At 43.3% G+C, this 16640-nt stretch overlaps 1 protein-coding gene across 3 annotated transcripts; it reads left to right on the forward strand.

Moving 5' to 3' along the window:
* Nucleotides 1-517: 517 nt before the first annotated feature.
* On the forward strand, nt 518-16410 carry LOC306821452 (AP-2 complex subunit alpha-2-like). 3 transcript variants are annotated; one of them, XM_079339885.1, is made up of 23 exons: nt 518-942; nt 3217-3285; nt 4552-4694; nt 4817-5010; nt 5383-5512; nt 6184-6285; nt 6373-6481; nt 8422-8572; nt 8884-9052; nt 9139-9276; nt 9360-9542; nt 9653-9750; nt 9998-10229; nt 10649-10813; nt 11056-11145; nt 11927-12060; nt 12442-12524; nt 12630-12718; nt 13279-13403; nt 13483-13599; nt 13715-13784; nt 13952-14086; nt 14170-16410. In XM_079339885.1, the coding sequence occupies exons 1-23, from the start codon at nt 876-878 to the stop codon at nt 14245-14247; spliced, it is 2871 nt and encodes a 956-aa protein (XP_079196011.1). In that variant the 5' UTR covers nt 518-875; the 3' UTR covers nt 14248-16410. The 3 variants fall into 3 exon arrangements, with proteins under 3 accessions (XP_079196011.1, XP_079196012.1, XP_079196013.1); XM_079339886.1 differs by lacking the exon at nt 11056-11145; XM_079339887.1 differs by lacking the exons at nt 13279-13403; nt 13483-13599; nt 13715-13784; nt 13952-14086; nt 14170-16410 and adding an exon at nt 12837-13191 and having other exon boundaries at nt 12630-12757.
* Nucleotides 16411-16640: the final 230 nt, after the last annotated feature.

The raw sequence follows: 16640 nt of genomic DNA on the forward strand, positions 1-16640 counted from the left end.
CAGCAGATGATGGTGATCATAAATAAAGGATGTCGATTTTTATAAAATCGACTTTCTTTGTGGTTCCTGAAAAATAAGGTAAACCACAGGAACGCAGGGAGATTACAGACAAAGACTACATCTAAAAACTAACAATGATCTGGTCGGAGGGGAAGAAACATTTAGTCTCAAACACAGGTAAGACCAATCAGACACAGGTGAGGAAAATAAGGGCAATCAAAACATGAGGGAAACACAGTCAGGAATGAAAACACGAGCAGAAATGTTTTACTACACTGTAACGCCAGATTCTATGAGTATAGGCCCAGCCCTCTTTGCGGTAGGCACTGACTCTGTGAATTGGCTGAAGAAGAGTATTCCTTTACCCACCCAGCTCCTGCGAGCAACATGTCTGATGTGTGATTAGGCAAGACACTTGACCCCAAATTGCTCCCCCTGCTCCATCAGGGTGTATGCAGGTCGCTGCTCCTGTAGTCGACTGCTGGTGCGTGAATCGCACCACAGGGATAAATAGAGTTGCAAAGTACTCCATATTACTGTATTAACATATGCTTATCAACATTACAATAAGGAGGGGTCCTTGGGAAAATGTCTCACCTGAAAGGGGACCATGTAGTCTAAAAAAGTTTGAGAAACGTGCAACGCCACATGAATGGAACGCAGCCCTCTTTTAGGTACAAGGTGCCTTGCGGGGGTAAATGGGACGTGGCCGCAGCTTGTCTAGTTCCTGTCTCAGACATATGACCGGACGGCTCCCTCCTCACACAGCTCAGCAAGTTGATCAGCGAACTTCAAACAAAGTCGCCCTTTTTTTACGGTCAGGCTATTTTAATAGACGGAAGTGACAGCGGCCCGTTAACAGGGGAGTAAACAAGATGCCTGCGGTCTCTAAAGGGGATGGGATGCGGGGCCTGGCGGTCTTCATCTCCGACATCAGGAACTGTAAGTTTGTTTATCACATTCACAGACAGTTCATGGTCAGGACAGAAAACAAACTAGCTGGGGGTAACATGAGTAAAGGGGTCTGAATATGATCAACAGTTTCTCCCCTTTTGCTTTCATTAAACACCTGGACATCTTCAACTCATCAAAGTGAGTTCACAACGACAACTTGCACAGCTAACACTGGCTAATTAGCGTTAGCTGTTAGCTTCGCTTGCTAACGTTATTTTGAAGGGCGTGGACCGTCGACAAGATCCGATAAAAGCCAAACTGTCACATATCAGTGGGGCGTTCACGTCGTTTTGTTTTAAAGAATTGATTATAAATGTCTTCTTTGGAGGAAAGTCCTTAAAAGCATCTTTCACAACTTGTGTGGGACGTAAAGGACAGTTTAATCTTTCGGTACATTTATTCACAGCTATAAAGAACAACTTACATTTTAAACGAAATTTAAAGAAAATACAAACATGAAGCACTTATTTATATATATATATATATATATATATATATATATATATATATATATATATTATATTATATACAAGTGCAACCATGTACAAGAGAAATCTATTCACAAGGTGCAGGGACGAAGAAGGTTTGCAGAGATAGTGTTGCTACTGTTTTCTTTTCTATTTTCCTTGTTGTTACTGTTGTTTTTGTAATTGTATTTAAATCTAGGTAATTTATACATTCATGTCTGTATTTATAACTTGACACTGATTTGCCTATATTTTTATAGTTATTTATGCATTTATTCATTTATTGTTTCTGCAGTTGTATATCCCTCGACTTTTACATTACCACATGTATTTATTTTTATATTTCTTTAACCTTATTGTAATAGAGAAAGTTTAAATAAGGATCAAGAAAATTGGAAATAAAAACATGCACAAATAAATGCTAAAATACATAATTAAATGCAGGAAGAACATAATGGTAGTAAAACCCTTTTCATTGACAATTATACTGTTTCTGAGAACTGGCTGATTTTTAATCCTCAACTATCAGGACAAACGTTTATCGTCTTTATGATACAAACATTATGTATTTACAGATTAGGGTTTAAGCTCATCTACAACCTGTGACAATGATTACATGTTGTGAGTTTTAGCGCGAATGGTGACAATTCTCATCTATTGAAAAATGGACAAAGGCAGTGACTCATAACTATTTTTTTGTTTGGTGTGAGCTTTTGTAATACACTGATTTCATGGACTAATGTGATGACACAGCAATGTCAACATCACTCAAACACTGTAGTTAGTTTGTAAAGTCCTGACACAACCACACACACATCTCACACTGATCTTCATGTTTTCTTTTCAGTCCACTTACTCCTGTTCCTGCAGTCAATTTAACAGTTTTGAGCTACTTTTATGTTTCGAGTCTGACGTGAGCAGCTGTGAGCACGTGCAGAGAAACAACCACGGAGGCAGAGATGCAGCAGAAAAGATACTTTTGTATTGGGAGACGTCAGATGAGATGGGCTTGAACAGTTCCTGCTGAAAGCAATGCAACTTTTTTTTTTTTTTCCGAACAAGCGGGTCTACGTTTAAGAAGTGGTTCTGTGATGTTTTTCTTTATGTGCATCGCTCTAATTGTTAAACCTCAGGACAAAGCAGGCTGAGCGGCTGCGGCCCAGGCGGTAGAGTCGGTCATCTCTCAACCAGCGGGTCAAGGGTTCGATCCCCAGCTCCTGCAGCTGTATGTTCGATGTGTCCTTGGGCAAGACACTTAACCCTGAAATGCTCCTGCTGCTTTGTCGGCGGTGTATGAATGTGATCAGTTACTTCTGATGGTCACTTTACATGGTGTGGAATAAATACAAGGATGTACGAGGATATTTATCAAAAGTATGGGACAAACATCATGAGCTACACTTGATCTCTGACAGAGTGTGTTCATACAGTATTTAAGAACACGATTTTCTGGCCTTCTTTGCCATCGATAGATAAGAAAGCTGTAAAAAGACAGAGGGTGAGCTGCAGCAAAGGGCCCGGGTCGGGTTGGAATCCACAGCCGCTGTCATGACGTCTCCAGCCTCCGTACATGGGGAGCGCAATATAAGCGCTAGGCTATTAGACTCCCTTAAATATTCCTTCTGAACAGATCAGATAATGTTATCTGTTCAGCTAATTGATCTATTTAATACAAATCTGCCTCAGACTTGACCCTTATCTGTAGCTAATACATCTTAAGAGGAAACAGCAGTGTCAACGATAAGAGTGATTAATGATTCATCATTAACGTGTAATATATCAAATTATTTTGCAGGTAAAAGTAAAGAGGCAGAGATCAAGAGGATAAACAAAGAACTGGCCAATATCCGCTCAAAGTTTAAAGGTAAGTGATCAACTCAGACAAACCGGGCTGAGTAAAGATGGACCACTTAAATCCAAGACCTGATCTGTAACACCTGGTGTGTTGGTTATTCCTGGACTGGCTTTGTGCTCTCTCAGGGACTGCTCCACACCTCTCTGTGAAAGTCTCCGTCTCACCCTGCTGTTGATGTGGTTTCTCCTCGCAGCCACCTGTTCTTCACTCACTGACTATTATTAGTGAGCCTGAACAAGTGGCCTCTCTGCACTGCCCAGCAGCAGGCTGGCATCTGTATTTAGTCTTTACTTTGTGTTGGAGATCCTTTTTAAGGATTTTTTGGTGTCACAAAGTAATCGTCAATAAAATGTCAACTGCAGTGAACATTGGTTTACATTGTAGTTTGAAGGATGCATTTAAGTTTTGATGAAATATGTGCATGTTTTTAAGCATTTCTCTGGTGTTATGTTGAGAAGTCGAGCTTACTCGTGATTATTTTCCCAAAACTGTCGACCTCAGCATGAAGGGGGAGACATGGAGGACGCTCGACTTCCTTTCTAACTGGCTGCACAGACACGGGGGGCTGGAGTCGACATAAACAGGAGCTCTCGTAACAAAGGAGACTCCTGAACAGCTTCCTCCTCTTGTTGAACCGTGTTTATAATAACTGAAGTTGTTTGAACAGTTTCTGCTCCCACTTGATATTTTAAAAGTTAAATCATCTCACAGAAATGAGATGAAACCTCTGTTATTCCATTCGCTTTGCTTTTGACACAAAAGATTAGTCCAGAAAAGTACAGCGACTGAAACAAGAGAGGGTTTCTGTGAGATGATTTATATTTTTAATTATCTTTAGCTGTGATCACCATTACTCTATAGAACAGCTTATCGTACTTTTTACTCCTGCAAGGAGAAATTTGACTTCATACTCTGGTGTTGACGTTCTCCCCACACACACACACAAACGGGATCCTATGCACTAACAAAGAAATAAGGGGGGGGGGGGGGGGTTGGGGTTGGTGCTGAACAGCTACCAGACCAGTTTCCAGACTTGCTCCCTGAAGTGGTGACTCTTTGGTTCCCAACCTAAGTCCCTAAAGAGCTGCAGCCACCCCACTCATTCATTCTTATGAGGCTAAACAGATTTATTCTGAACTCCAGTCTGCCTTTTTCTCGTCACTGTTGGTTATTAAACACCCGACTTCTGAAGTCCCTGCTGTACTCAGTGTTGTATTTCTGTATTGACATTGAAATCCTTCTTTGTCCGTGTGTTGTGTTTGTGTGTTTGGACAGGAGACAAGGCTCTAGATGGCTACAGTAAAAAGAAGTACGTCTGCAAGCTGCTCTTCATCTTCCTGCTCGGCCATGACATCGACTTTGGACACATGGAGGCTGTTAACCTGCTCAGCTCCAACAAGTACACAGAGAAGCAGATCGTGAGTGTGTGCTCGTTGTCAGCTGGCAGAGATGTCTGTGTGAAGAGTGTAGAAATCATGTGTGCTATAAAATAGAGCTGTCCTGATGACGTGTGTGTCGTTCCCCCCCCCCCCCCCGTCAGGGTTACCTGTTCATCTCAGTGCTGGTGAACTCCAACAGTGACCTGATCCGTCTCATCAACAATGGCATCAAGAACGACCTGGCCAGTCGTAACCCCACCTTCATGAACCTGGCTCTGCACTGCATCGCTAACGTGGGCAGCAGAGAGATGGCCGAGGCCTTTGCGTCTCAGATTCCCAGCATCCTGGTTGCAGGGTTGGTTCTTTAGGCCTCACTGCATGTTAGCTTACAAGCGTCAAAGTAACGTAACACACTGGCTCATAACGTGGAGATAGATTTGTTTTACTGGTCATCATTGTTTTTATATTTGTTACAAGGAGACGCACAAAATATGTTGTCTGTCTATGATTCGTAGAGAGAACATGAAGTTTCTTTGTTGTGTTTTTTAAAAGTTAAATAGCTGACAGAGTAGCTGCTCTCAGGGTTGTTTTTCCCGTGTTCAGTCAGAAATCTCAACAAGCACAAAACTGAAATCTGAAGTATTTTTTTTATGACATTTGACTTCGTAAGATTTCTTTTTGGAAGTCTCTTTTATGGGGTTTAAAGAAGTCGTTCTGCCTCCATCAGGGACACCATGGACAGTGTGAAGCAGAGTGCAGCTCTGTGTCTGCTGAGACTCAACAGGATGTGTCCTGACCTGGTTCCCATGGGGGAATGGACAGCACGAGTAGTCCACCTACTAAATGATCAACACCTGGTAAGAAGATGCTGTGTCCCAGGTTTGTGCTGTGCACTGAAACAGAGAGTGAGGTTTGAGTAGAGAGATGTGCCACAGAACGGTTTATAAGGATGTTCAACCAGCTGTGATGAAGCTTTCATTGTTTCCCCTTCTTTTCACTTCAAAGTAGATTCAAACCTGTCGGCGGTGTACCATCGTTTGAAAACAAATCTAAGGACAGGCATTCATGGCATCTTTGTCAAGATTAACCTCGTGACGGATCATTCATTGGATAATTATTTTTAAATGTGTCTAAAATAAGAAAAGCTGCAGCATGACTTTAAACACCAACATAACATTTAGACTGTGTTGAGAAGTGAAGCATTTGAAGATACTAACATTACAAAGATGAAAGTACAAATGTAAGGCGGCTGTGGCTCAGCGGTAGTCGGACATCTCTCCCCCTCCCAGATTGAGGGTTCGATCCCCACCAGTTAAAATATTTAACATGCATGAGATGTCCAAAGTGAGATTGAAGCCTGTTGATTTAGGAGAATATCAGCAGCTAAAGCAGTTCACCATGATGATTACTATTCAGTGCACACTACTGCCTGTCACATCAGTGTATCGGATCTGCGCTCCTGAAGCTGAACCAGGATGGCGTTACGTTGTGTTCAGATGTTTTTCTGTTTTCGTCCATGTGTTTTCAGGGCGTCGTGACAGCAGCCACCAGCCTCATCACCAATCTGGCCCAGAAGAGTCCTGACGACTTTAAAACAGCCGTCTCACTGTCTGTGGCCCGGCTCAGCAGGGTGCGTGTCCTCCTGAAAGGTTTCACCAAACATGTCCCTCATTAAATCCAAGGATCACTTCTCAATGCATGTTTTTATTTTGTACAGATCGTGACTTCAGCGTCCATCGACCTCCAGGACTACACCTACTATTTTGTCGCTGCACCCTGGCTCTCTGTGAAGCTGCTGCGCCTGCTACAGTGCTACCCTCCCCCTGGTATGCTAACATAATAATGAAAGAGATGACATGTCTAATACTGATCTGTGAAGTCTGGATCATGCTGCAAGCTTGTTAGTCCATTACTAAAAATGATAACCACCATGAATGCATGCATTGTTTGATCAGGATCAGAATCGGGTTGTATTGCCAAGTGCATTTACACATACAAGGAATTTGTCTTGGTGTGTAAAACCCACTTTAACTTCAGATACTGCATGTGTCCAGGACTGATTTCATTGATTTTCATTCAAGAGCAAAGAGTCTGCCTCATCTAAGTGAACAGCATATTAACGACATCAGCATTTATTACTATTTTTGTGGTCTCCAGAATAGCATTCCCAGTATTAATATTATTATTTTGATTCTTGTAATTGCCCTTTCTTCTATTGCCAGGTCAAATAATCAGCTTTCTGCACAAGGTAATAAATGATCGCTCCATCATCAGATGAAATTATTGACCTTGTCAGTCCATTACCATCCCTCTAGGGTAGCACTTAGGTTGTGTTTGTAGCCTGTAGTTTGTTCTTTTAGTCTCTGTTAGGACCCGCATCATGACAGGAGTTCAACTCATTGCTCCGTCTGCAGCTCTCTCCATCTCTACAATTACCCATAACACCCTTCTGTGCATGTCTCCAGAGGAGCGCAGCGTTCACGTGTCCTCCGTGACGGCTTCCATCGAGATGTTTGTTTTTTAATTCAAGATGGTGTGCAGCCTAGCTTAGCATTAAGCGTTTGGAACGAGAAAGCAGGTGTCATGTGATCAATGAAGTGTAAGGTGATTGGCTGGATGTCGGTTTGACTGGAACTAGAATCCATCACTATCTCTCACATCCCCGGATGTTTAATCTGACATTTGAAACTTCCTATTTTTCATCACAATTTGGTCTGTTGGATTTTTAACCATTACATTTTTCATTCTGAACTTGTGAACATTGTTGAGTTTAATTCAGAGGCAACAGATTCTAATACATGATTTCAGTTTGGTATTCAGTGCTGGAAATTCAGTGGCTTTTGAATTTAAATATGAGATGACACAGATGGACTTCCAGGCTCGTTTTTTACCGCATTGAGTCACATCATGTTCATTGATTTTTTTCCTTTCATTATATCTTAACATAGTTCATTTTTTAATTAACATCATTCATAAGAAAAAAAAACTCAGTCAAATGTTTGAAATCTGTTGTAATAAGTTGCTACAGGGAGAGACAGACATGTTTATATTGACTTGCCTGCATAAGATCTCAGTGGACAACATTTCATTGAACAAACTTTGCCATTGTAGTTGTCGCTCTCTCTCTCTGTCTTTCATGAGCTGTTGGTAAAAAGTACAACTTAAAAAGTTTTCCCAGCTTCAGTACTTTGGATAGATATTAATCATTAATTGAACAGAGATGGTGTTGTTTTAACTTAAAGGGATACTTCACCCATTTGCATGAAGCTTTGCATCATTAGAAACATGGTAGTAGTGTTGAATGGTCGTGAATGCAACCCTCATTTTGCCCTGAGACGAGAAAAATATGTTTTTCTTTGTTTGAAAGTTTTCTTCATGTGATGCAATATGACGCTTTTTGCACTTCCAGGCAAAGAAAAACATATTTTTCTCGTCTAAGGGCAAAGTGAGGGCTGGATTCACGACCATTGAACACTACTACCATGTTTCTAATGATGCAAAGCTTCATGCAAATGGCTGAAGTATCCCTTTAAGCCATCTGAGACTCTAGAATCTTCCTTGTGTAAAGTCATTAATCAACTTAATGTCAACAGTATCGACAGTTTGACAGCATTATTACACTACCCAAATGAAGAGTTTTTGAACACTTGATGGCAGCAGAGTTTCCCTCCACATATTCTAAATACAAAGTAGTGATTAAAACGATGTCGACGAGGGTTTAAGAAACGGCGGCGAGGTGCTCACAACATGTCCTCTGTTGTTGCAGAAGATGCAGCGCTGCGCAGTCGTCTCACTGAGTGTCTAGAGACCATCCTCAATAAATCCCAGGAGCCGCCCAAGTCCAAGAAGGTCCAGCACTCGAATGCAAAGAACGCTATTCTGTTTGAAGCCATCTCCCTCATCATCCTCCACGACAGGTGGGTCAGGTTCACTCCCACAGTCCTGCTTGCAGTGGATGTGTGGAGTAACAGAAATACACGTTTGGTTTGGGGGATTTTATCATGATATTGCAGAGGCTGAAAAACGATAAGAACACAATGCTAAAGTCAGATATGTTTGCTTTATTTATTTTTGATTAACATCAAAGCTGCTGGGAAATCCACCTTACCGTGCTGTGTTTAGGTTAATAATGTCAAACCTTCTCCTCTGTGTTTGTTGATGCCATAACGTGTGTTTGAGTCTGAGAAAGTGAACCCATCTGACACGGCTGTTGTATTGTCTCTTCCAGTGAACCCACTCTGTTAGTACGAGCCTGCAACCAGCTGGGCCAGTTTCTGCAGCACAGAGAAACCAATCTCCGTTATTTGGCTTTAGAGAGCATGTGCACACTGGCCAGCTCTGAGTTTTCTCACGAGGCGGTGAAGACGCACATAGACACTGTGATTAATGCTCTAAAGGTCAGTCACTTCCACTCGTGTTTGTTCAGCACACATTAGCAGAGGAATTAGTTTTTACATAAATCATCTTACGTTTTCTCACGCAGACGGAGCGAGATGTAAGCGTTCGCCAGCGAGCCGTGGATCTGCTCTACGCCATGTGTGACCGCAGCAACGCCAAGCAGATTGTGGCAGAGATGCTGAGCTACCTGGAGACGGCCGACTACTCCATCAGGGAGGAGATAGTGCGTTTGCAGTTCATAGGTGGAGCACATTTCGTTCCCATGTGGGCTGCTCTCCCATTCAGCCCCTTCATTGTCTCCCTCAGGTGCTCAAAGTGGCTATCCTGGCAGAGAAATACGCCGTGGACTACACCTGGTACGTGGATACCATCCTAAACCTCATCCGCATGGCGGGGGACTACGTCAGTGAGGAGGTGTGGTATCGTGTCATCCAGATCGTCATCAACCGCGATGAAGTCCAAGGCTATGCTGCCAAGACAGTCTTTGAGGTGGGGAAGAAGTTGATACAGCCTAAAGCATGTTTTCAATCTTTCGAGTAGATGTTTGTGAAGGGTTTCCTCTGTGTTGTCCCTGACCTCGCTCTGTCACACTCTGGCAGGCGCTCCAGGCCCCGGCCTGCCATGAGAACCTGGTTAAGGTGGGGGGGTACATCCTGGGAGAGTTTGGAAACCTCATTGCTGGGGATTCACGCTCCAGGTACGAACAGCTTCCATAAACTCTGCTCTGCTGTGAATTCTTCAATGTTTAACTGAGTCTGACATGAGCAGAGGTTTCAGCTGTCTTCTGATAAACGCCTCGTTTTAAATTCGTCATGTTGATGTTTGTGGTTATGGACTCATTCACCAGGCTGATGTCTAAAAGTTAAAGACGAGGAAGTGGCTCACTGCTGAAACCTATTATTGCTTCATACGTGTGCTGGTTTTCTGTTTTTCTTTCCCATCAGCCCCCTGGTCCAGTTTAACCTTCTCCACTCGAAGTTCCACCTGTGCTCGGTGCCAACTCGGGCTCTGCTGCTGTCGGCCTACATCAAGTTCATCAACTTGTTTCCAGAAATAAAGACCACGATCCAAGACGTCCTGCGCTCCGACAGTCAGCTACGCAACGCTGACGTGGAGCTCCAACAGAGAGCCGTGGAGTACCTGAGGCTGAGCTGCATCGCCAGCACTGACATACTGGTGAGTGATGCACGCAGGGACTGAGCTGCAAGGAAACAGTATTTTACTTAGCAGACGTAACTGAACTCGTGCTGGTGGTAACGCTGCTGTCTGGACTTTTAACATGCTTACACACACATGCAGTGTGTTGACGAGCAGAGACGCCTGAACCCTCCACCAATGCTGCCGCTTGTGGACGAGACCCGGTCAGGTTTCTGCTTGGTGGGAGAACTTTGGTCCTGGCAGACACATGTGGATAAAATATCTGCCTGTCATTAACATGACAGACCTAAGAGTCCATTTTTGCATTTTCATGTGGACGACGATGTTTCAGAACTGAGTGTGATTTATTTTTTTTAAACGGAAGGAAAAACGTCAGTTTAGAAAGACGACCCGCCGACGTGTGGACTGCACCTTAAAGCCTCTTTCTCCCTTCACAGGCCACAGTGTTAGAAGAGATGCCTCCATTCCCAGAGAGAGAGTCTTCAATCCTGGCCAAGCTGAAGAAGAAGAAGGGCCCCGGACATCTGCCTGACATCGACGACGCCCGCAGGAACGTCAACGGCAGCACGGAGAACAGCGAGAACGCTGAAGCCTCAAAGAAGGTAAACGATGACGTTTTTCTTTTCAACTTTAGTTTATGAAACTCTGTGAAGGAAAATGTTTTAAAGAAGTCAATGTCAGATTCAGCTCTTGTTCTGAAAGTCTCGTTGTTGTTGTTCTTTGAAGGTTTCAGCCTCGTGGTCTTTATTTTCTCCTAACCTTTCCTAACCCTTCTCTCCACTTGCCTTGTCTCCTCCTGTCTTTGTCTTCACCCCTCCGTCCTTCTTCTCTTTCTCTCCATCAGTCTTCTCCTTCACTGATGGCAGACCTTCTCCCTACCAACAGACCCCGCCCTGCCTCAGCTAGTCCCATCATGCTCTCTGCTGTGACCATGGTATAAAGTAGCATGAGACATCATCTTTAATTATTCTTTACTTCTGCCACTGCTGCTTCTTTTAATGACTGCATTATTTCATGCAGTCCTTTTTTTTTAATATCATTGAATGTATGAAGTCTGTTCTGGTTGTCACTGTTCTGTTCAGATATCAATAACAAGCTGAGTGTTTTTACAAAGCAGAGTGAGAGCCTGTTAGAGACGCCGTGTCCAGTCTTTCTCCCTTCCTGATTCTGCTACCTTGAAAGCTGGGCAGCTAACATTAGCTCGATACTCACCTCTTCAAACAGAGGTGCAAACACACCTGGAGCTGCTGATGACTCGCTCATGTTGTATTAATGCAGCTGCAAAACAGCAGTGACGTTAACACGAGGGTCATTCCATACCAAGTGGTCTGAGTTAAGAAATCTGCCTCACCTGACATCTCAGGTCCATCTCTGAAATGAACATGTCTGTAGATGATATAGTTCCTGAGATACAGTGCTCCCTCAAACTGTAAAATCTAAATATAGAGTTCACTTACATCCATCCTCATTTTTTTGGTGGGTTTTTCTTAAATGGATCCAAATTACGTACAAAGAGCCCAGTCTGCAGCTTCCTACTGGGGCTTAAACAGATGAAGAAGCTCATACGTCAGAAATATGAAACTCTCCCTTTAAGGTCCATAGTTAAAATGTTTTATTGTTCACAGACAAGTCATGGTACATTTTAAAATATTTAAATCTTCATATGTTTGTGTTTTATTGAGATCCTTGGTGTTAATTATGTTTTTTCTCCCAAGGGTTCCAGTCATCCCTTCACGGACCTGCTGAATGTAAGCTCCGCCCCTCCGGTGACAAACAGCCTGCTCGTCGATGTGTTTTCTGACTTCTCCACACCTGCAGCGGTGGAAGTGTGTGAGGAAAACTTCTCCAGGTGGGATAAAGGTGGAAGCTTGGAGGATGAAATGAGCTGAGAAATAGAGTTTAAAGCCGTCGGTGAATAGTTGTAAAGTCACAGACGACTCGGTGTCCGTAATGGTTGAACTGCTCATTGATTCCAATAAAGTTTCTCCACCCGTCTAAATGTGACACAGATGGAAAAAAAAATAATCAAAACTCCTGATCGAACATTTCTGATGCACTCGTCCTTTTAATGTGTACACAATGTTTAAATATGGAGTTATGTATATTGAGCCCTGTGTTTGAATGAAGTCACTAAAATGCTCAGATTTGGCGTCATGTTTTGAGATCATCTTTAATTTGAAAGAGGAAGTTCTTTGTTGGCTGAATTTGTAATTGTGTTTGCAATTTCCAGGTTTGTTTGTAAGAACAATGGTGTGATCTACGAGAACCAGCTCTTGCAGATTGGACTCAAGTCTGAGTACAGACAGAACCTGGGTGAGCAGCGTCTTTACGTCTGTTTCTAATGATGTGATGCACTCGTGTGCAGCGAGTGGGAGACGATGGGTGATCTGATGACTTCACTGCTTGTCGTCCTAACAGGTCGCATATATGTGTTCTACGGCAACAAGACGTCCACTCAGTTCGTCAGCTTCTCCTCCTCTGTGACCAGTCAGGAACCGCTCCCAGCTCATATCCTTTCCTCCACACTTCACCATGATCACCTTTACGTCCTGCGAAACATACAGTGATGACGTTATCGCTCGGTTGTCTCTGAGCTGACCAAACTGTGAACCTAAAGAGAAGCAGTTTGATAATCTTTAAGTAGACCTTCTGCTTTAGCATGATCCAAGGTTCACTTCTAACTTTAATTTAAATTCAAACGACTCGACGAGTCTGAGGTAAAAAACACTCGGCGAACAGAGACGATAGAGATTTATGTTTTTATCACAGATTTAAACGTTGGGGTCGATCTTTAGTCTAACATGATGTCTCATTCTTCTGCTCTTTGAGTGTCAGCTTCTGTCTTTCACCTCTGCTGCAGATCGTCTGCAAAGTAACAGATACTTAATCCTCACCTGTTTACCTTTCTGTTACCGGAACCTTCTTTACTTGCATGCTTCCAAGTGTTTTGGGGGCGTCCACAGTGTCACCAAGATAGCTTTCATGTCAGCGCTGCAGCTTCCTTTGTGCCTGCACGTGAAGCCTCATGTGTTACGATGAACGCCACCATCCTTGACGTAAGCCTCCACAGCTGAACGTGCACTCGAAGGCCGTGGACCCTGTAATAGAAGGAGGGGCTCAGGTCCAGCAGATCATCAACATCGAGTGCCTGTCAGATTTCACACACGCACCAGTGCTGGACATCACCTTCAGGTCGGGGTCTGAATGCGCGTGGAGCTTTTAATGTGTGGAGCCTTTGTGTGCATGCTGATGTGTTTGTGTGTGTGAACAGATATGGTGGAACTCTTCAGAACATCGGAGTGAAACTTCCTGTGATGCTCAACAAATTCTTCCAGCCCACAGAGATGACGTCCCAGGACTTCTTCCAACGCTGGAAACAGCTGGGAGCGTAAGTCTCTCTCTGCACCACGGCCTCATCAGGAGTCGACTTCACAGCAGCAAAGACGGTTCTTCATGAGTGCAATCATTTCAGTTTGATATCCTGTCATCCTCTGTGTTCTCAGTCCTGAGCAAGAGGTCCAGAAAATCTTCAAAGCCCAGCACCCCATGGACACAGAGGTCACCAAGGCCAAGGTAAAAAAAAACCATGTTTGACAAATGTCACAGCAACAGCTTACATATTATAAACCATATCTGTTTGGATCCAACAAAGTATTGAGTTATAAATAATGATTGGAGTATAATCAGGAGGCTTCAGGCCTCAACTTCGCCTCTTTCTAACCCTAAACCCTTTTTTACAGATTATTGGTTTCGGTGTGGCTCTGCTGGAGAATGTGGATCCCAACCCTACAAACTTTGTCGGAGCGGGAGTCATTCACACTAAAAGCACTCAGGTGGGCTGCCTGCTCCGACTGGAGCCCAACACACAGGCAGGGGTAAATACACACACACACACACACATGCTGACGGAGCCCTGTCTTTAATCACATGTATGTGTAACTGTGTGTTTTCCTTTCAGATGTACCGTCTGACGCTTCGGACCAGCAGGGAGTCGGTGTCTCAGAGACTGTGTGATCTCGTCTTTGAACAGTTTTAGACTGAACGCTCAGCACCAGCATTTTATACCCCTGTTGTCACCTAGCCTCACTGTAGATTGAAATGAGTTTGTACAGTGTAAATTTGTTTGTTTTTTTAATTTGTCTTGACTCTACATGTAAAAGAGCTTTACTCGTATGTTACTGCTTTGAAGCGGCCTTGTCCTCTGCAGACAGGGGACGCTGAACGCTGCTCCTGTCCTGAACAGCTGAGAGCTGTTTTCCACAGCCTCAGGATTTATGCAAACATTTTTAATGAAACTGTCAGGAGGCATTAATGAGATTGAGTCAGTTAAAAATCAAGCTTACCAATGATCTCCACAGGCCATCGAGTTTTTTTATCCAAACATTTCTTCTCGTAGTGTTTCACAAAACTCTTGCACAGAACGGAGGATTTCAGCTTTCCTGATCTCTCGTTCATTTTGCACTTTAGGTAATAAATTTAATCACAAACGGAGATCAAATAGATTTAGTAAGAACATGTCGATTGTCACGCAAGTATTTTTTTTACTTATTTCAACAGATTGAGACTCTTGTGACCTCAGGAGGAAGAGCACAGTTTTGCACTGTGGTATTTCATGAACTCCACTTTTTATGCTTCAAATGTGCCTCTGTTGGGAGAGTTACAAAGACTGTACATAAAGAGTGGGTTAGCCTCTAGGTTTCCAAAGCCAAGCAAATAAAGAACGACCGCGAGCTGCATTCTTTTTAATGACCAGCAGGGGGCGTGAAGCAAAAGTCCTTCTGTATGGAAACAGATGACAAAGTAGATTCAGATTCTTTATTGTCCCACGAGGGGGAATTTGATTTGGAGCACACAGGAACAAAGATCACCGCAAAATCTCAATTAAAAAATCGGACAACAAAATATAAAACACCGGAGAGCTCGTACCTAAATGGGAATTCTTACCAAGTTATTAAAGTGAAAAGTCGAGGTGTGCCGTGAAAGTGCAGCAACCAAAGGGCTAACTGCTGTTTCATTTATTTATTGCAACAGGAACAAATGCGAGCCGGAGTCTTACCGTTTTTAAACGACCACCTGATGGTGAAAGTTCAAACTCACTGTGAGTGATGTGAGCAGACGAGCACCGCTCTCCTCAAGTCTTCAATACCACACGATTGGGTTTTTAAAGTCTACAAAGAGTACACTCTGAAAGTGCCTCACTACATACTACTATCGAGATGAATAGGTGCTTTACAAATGAAGATGTATTGATTGCTGATATGTTCGACTGCCCGGCCCGTCACAGCCATCATTTTGATCTCTAACCTGCCGCTTTGAACTGTTGGAAACGGTACGCGAGCTAAACTGGTTTGATGCTTACTGTCATTTTCTTTTGAAACAGTACAACATCCTGGTACTTTTGGCGTTCTGTAGATCTTTCATTTGTTTGCTGCCATGTCGGTACATACCGTTCTACTAGTACAGAGGGGGTTTGAACGTTTGGACGTGTGGGGTATGACAGGTTCATTTTGACAGGATGTCAAGGTTAATGTAAGACAGTCGATGAGTCTTCACCAGATGTCCCAACTACTAAATCAAAGACAAACAATATGAGGCATCATATCTCGCCCTCAGCTTCACCTGCACAGTGCTGGTTAAGAAAGCGAGACGCACTATCTCCAGACGCTTTGATAAAGACCGGAGGTCGGAGCAGGCCGTGCATCGATCAGGACGGTGGTTGTGGGGACGACACAGTCTGATGGTGGAGGCTGAGCGTCGGGGACGCCGGCTTGTAGAAATGTCAGATCACCTCACTGATGGTTGATGGAGCGTCTGTGTCACTCTTTCAGCTGCATCCAGACTTGAGAAGATGAAAAGGTTTAAAGATATGTTTCATCCAAGAACGCACATTTTTGGCTCCCACGGTCAAAGCTCGAGGTTACCTGGCTTTGTCCACTGTTTGTGTCCAGTCTACATTTGAGAGCCATTTTGTTCAAAAAGCTCAACAGGTGGTTTCCTGTATTGACTTTTTGTTCATGTTCATAGCAAACACACTCGTGCCTGTGACACTTCACTACTCTGCCAGAAACAGAAAGGTTGAGAGGAATCCGCACTCTGACACTAACCCTCCCCACAACTCTTTCCTTCACAACACTGCCAAACTGTGTCTGATCTTACTACATGTTGTATTTTCTGTTTTATAAAAAGTTTGTCAGAACTATTGATGTCTTGTTTGGTTTGTATTGAGACGCTCTGCCACAACCTCTCAGGGAGGTTGTGAAACATCGAGGCTCATGGGAAATGTCTTCAACTTGAATCATTTTGATACAGCGCTTTCACGGTAGAAACCACAAGAAAAAGGAGATAGTTAAACGTTCACTTTGGTGCAGGGGCCGTGCAAAAACACTCACTGAAATACCACAATAAGTTTCAGTTCATCACAATCAATCT

The sequence above is a fragment of the Symphodus melops genome, assembly GCF_947650265.1.
Source record: "Symphodus melops genome assembly, chromosome: 3".
NCBI classification, from domain to species: Eukaryota; Metazoa; Chordata; class Actinopteri; order Labriformes; family Labridae; genus Symphodus; species Symphodus melops.

Excerpts from the sequence above, each read along its gene's own strand:
- LOC306821452 (XM_079339885.1), top strand. The coding sequence starts at position 876 with ATGCCTGCGGTCTCTAAAGGGGATGGGATGCGGGGCCTGGCGGTCTTC. Across the intron at positions 9,053-9,138 it reads CTGTGATTAATGCTCTAAAG|ACGGAGCGAGATGTAAGCGT; the intron begins GTCAGTCACTTC and ends TTTCTCACGCAG. Across the intron at positions 9,277-9,359 it reads ACTCCATCAGGGAGGAGATA|GTGCTCAAAGTGGCTATCCT; the intron begins GTGCGTTTGCAG and ends TGTCTCCCTCAG.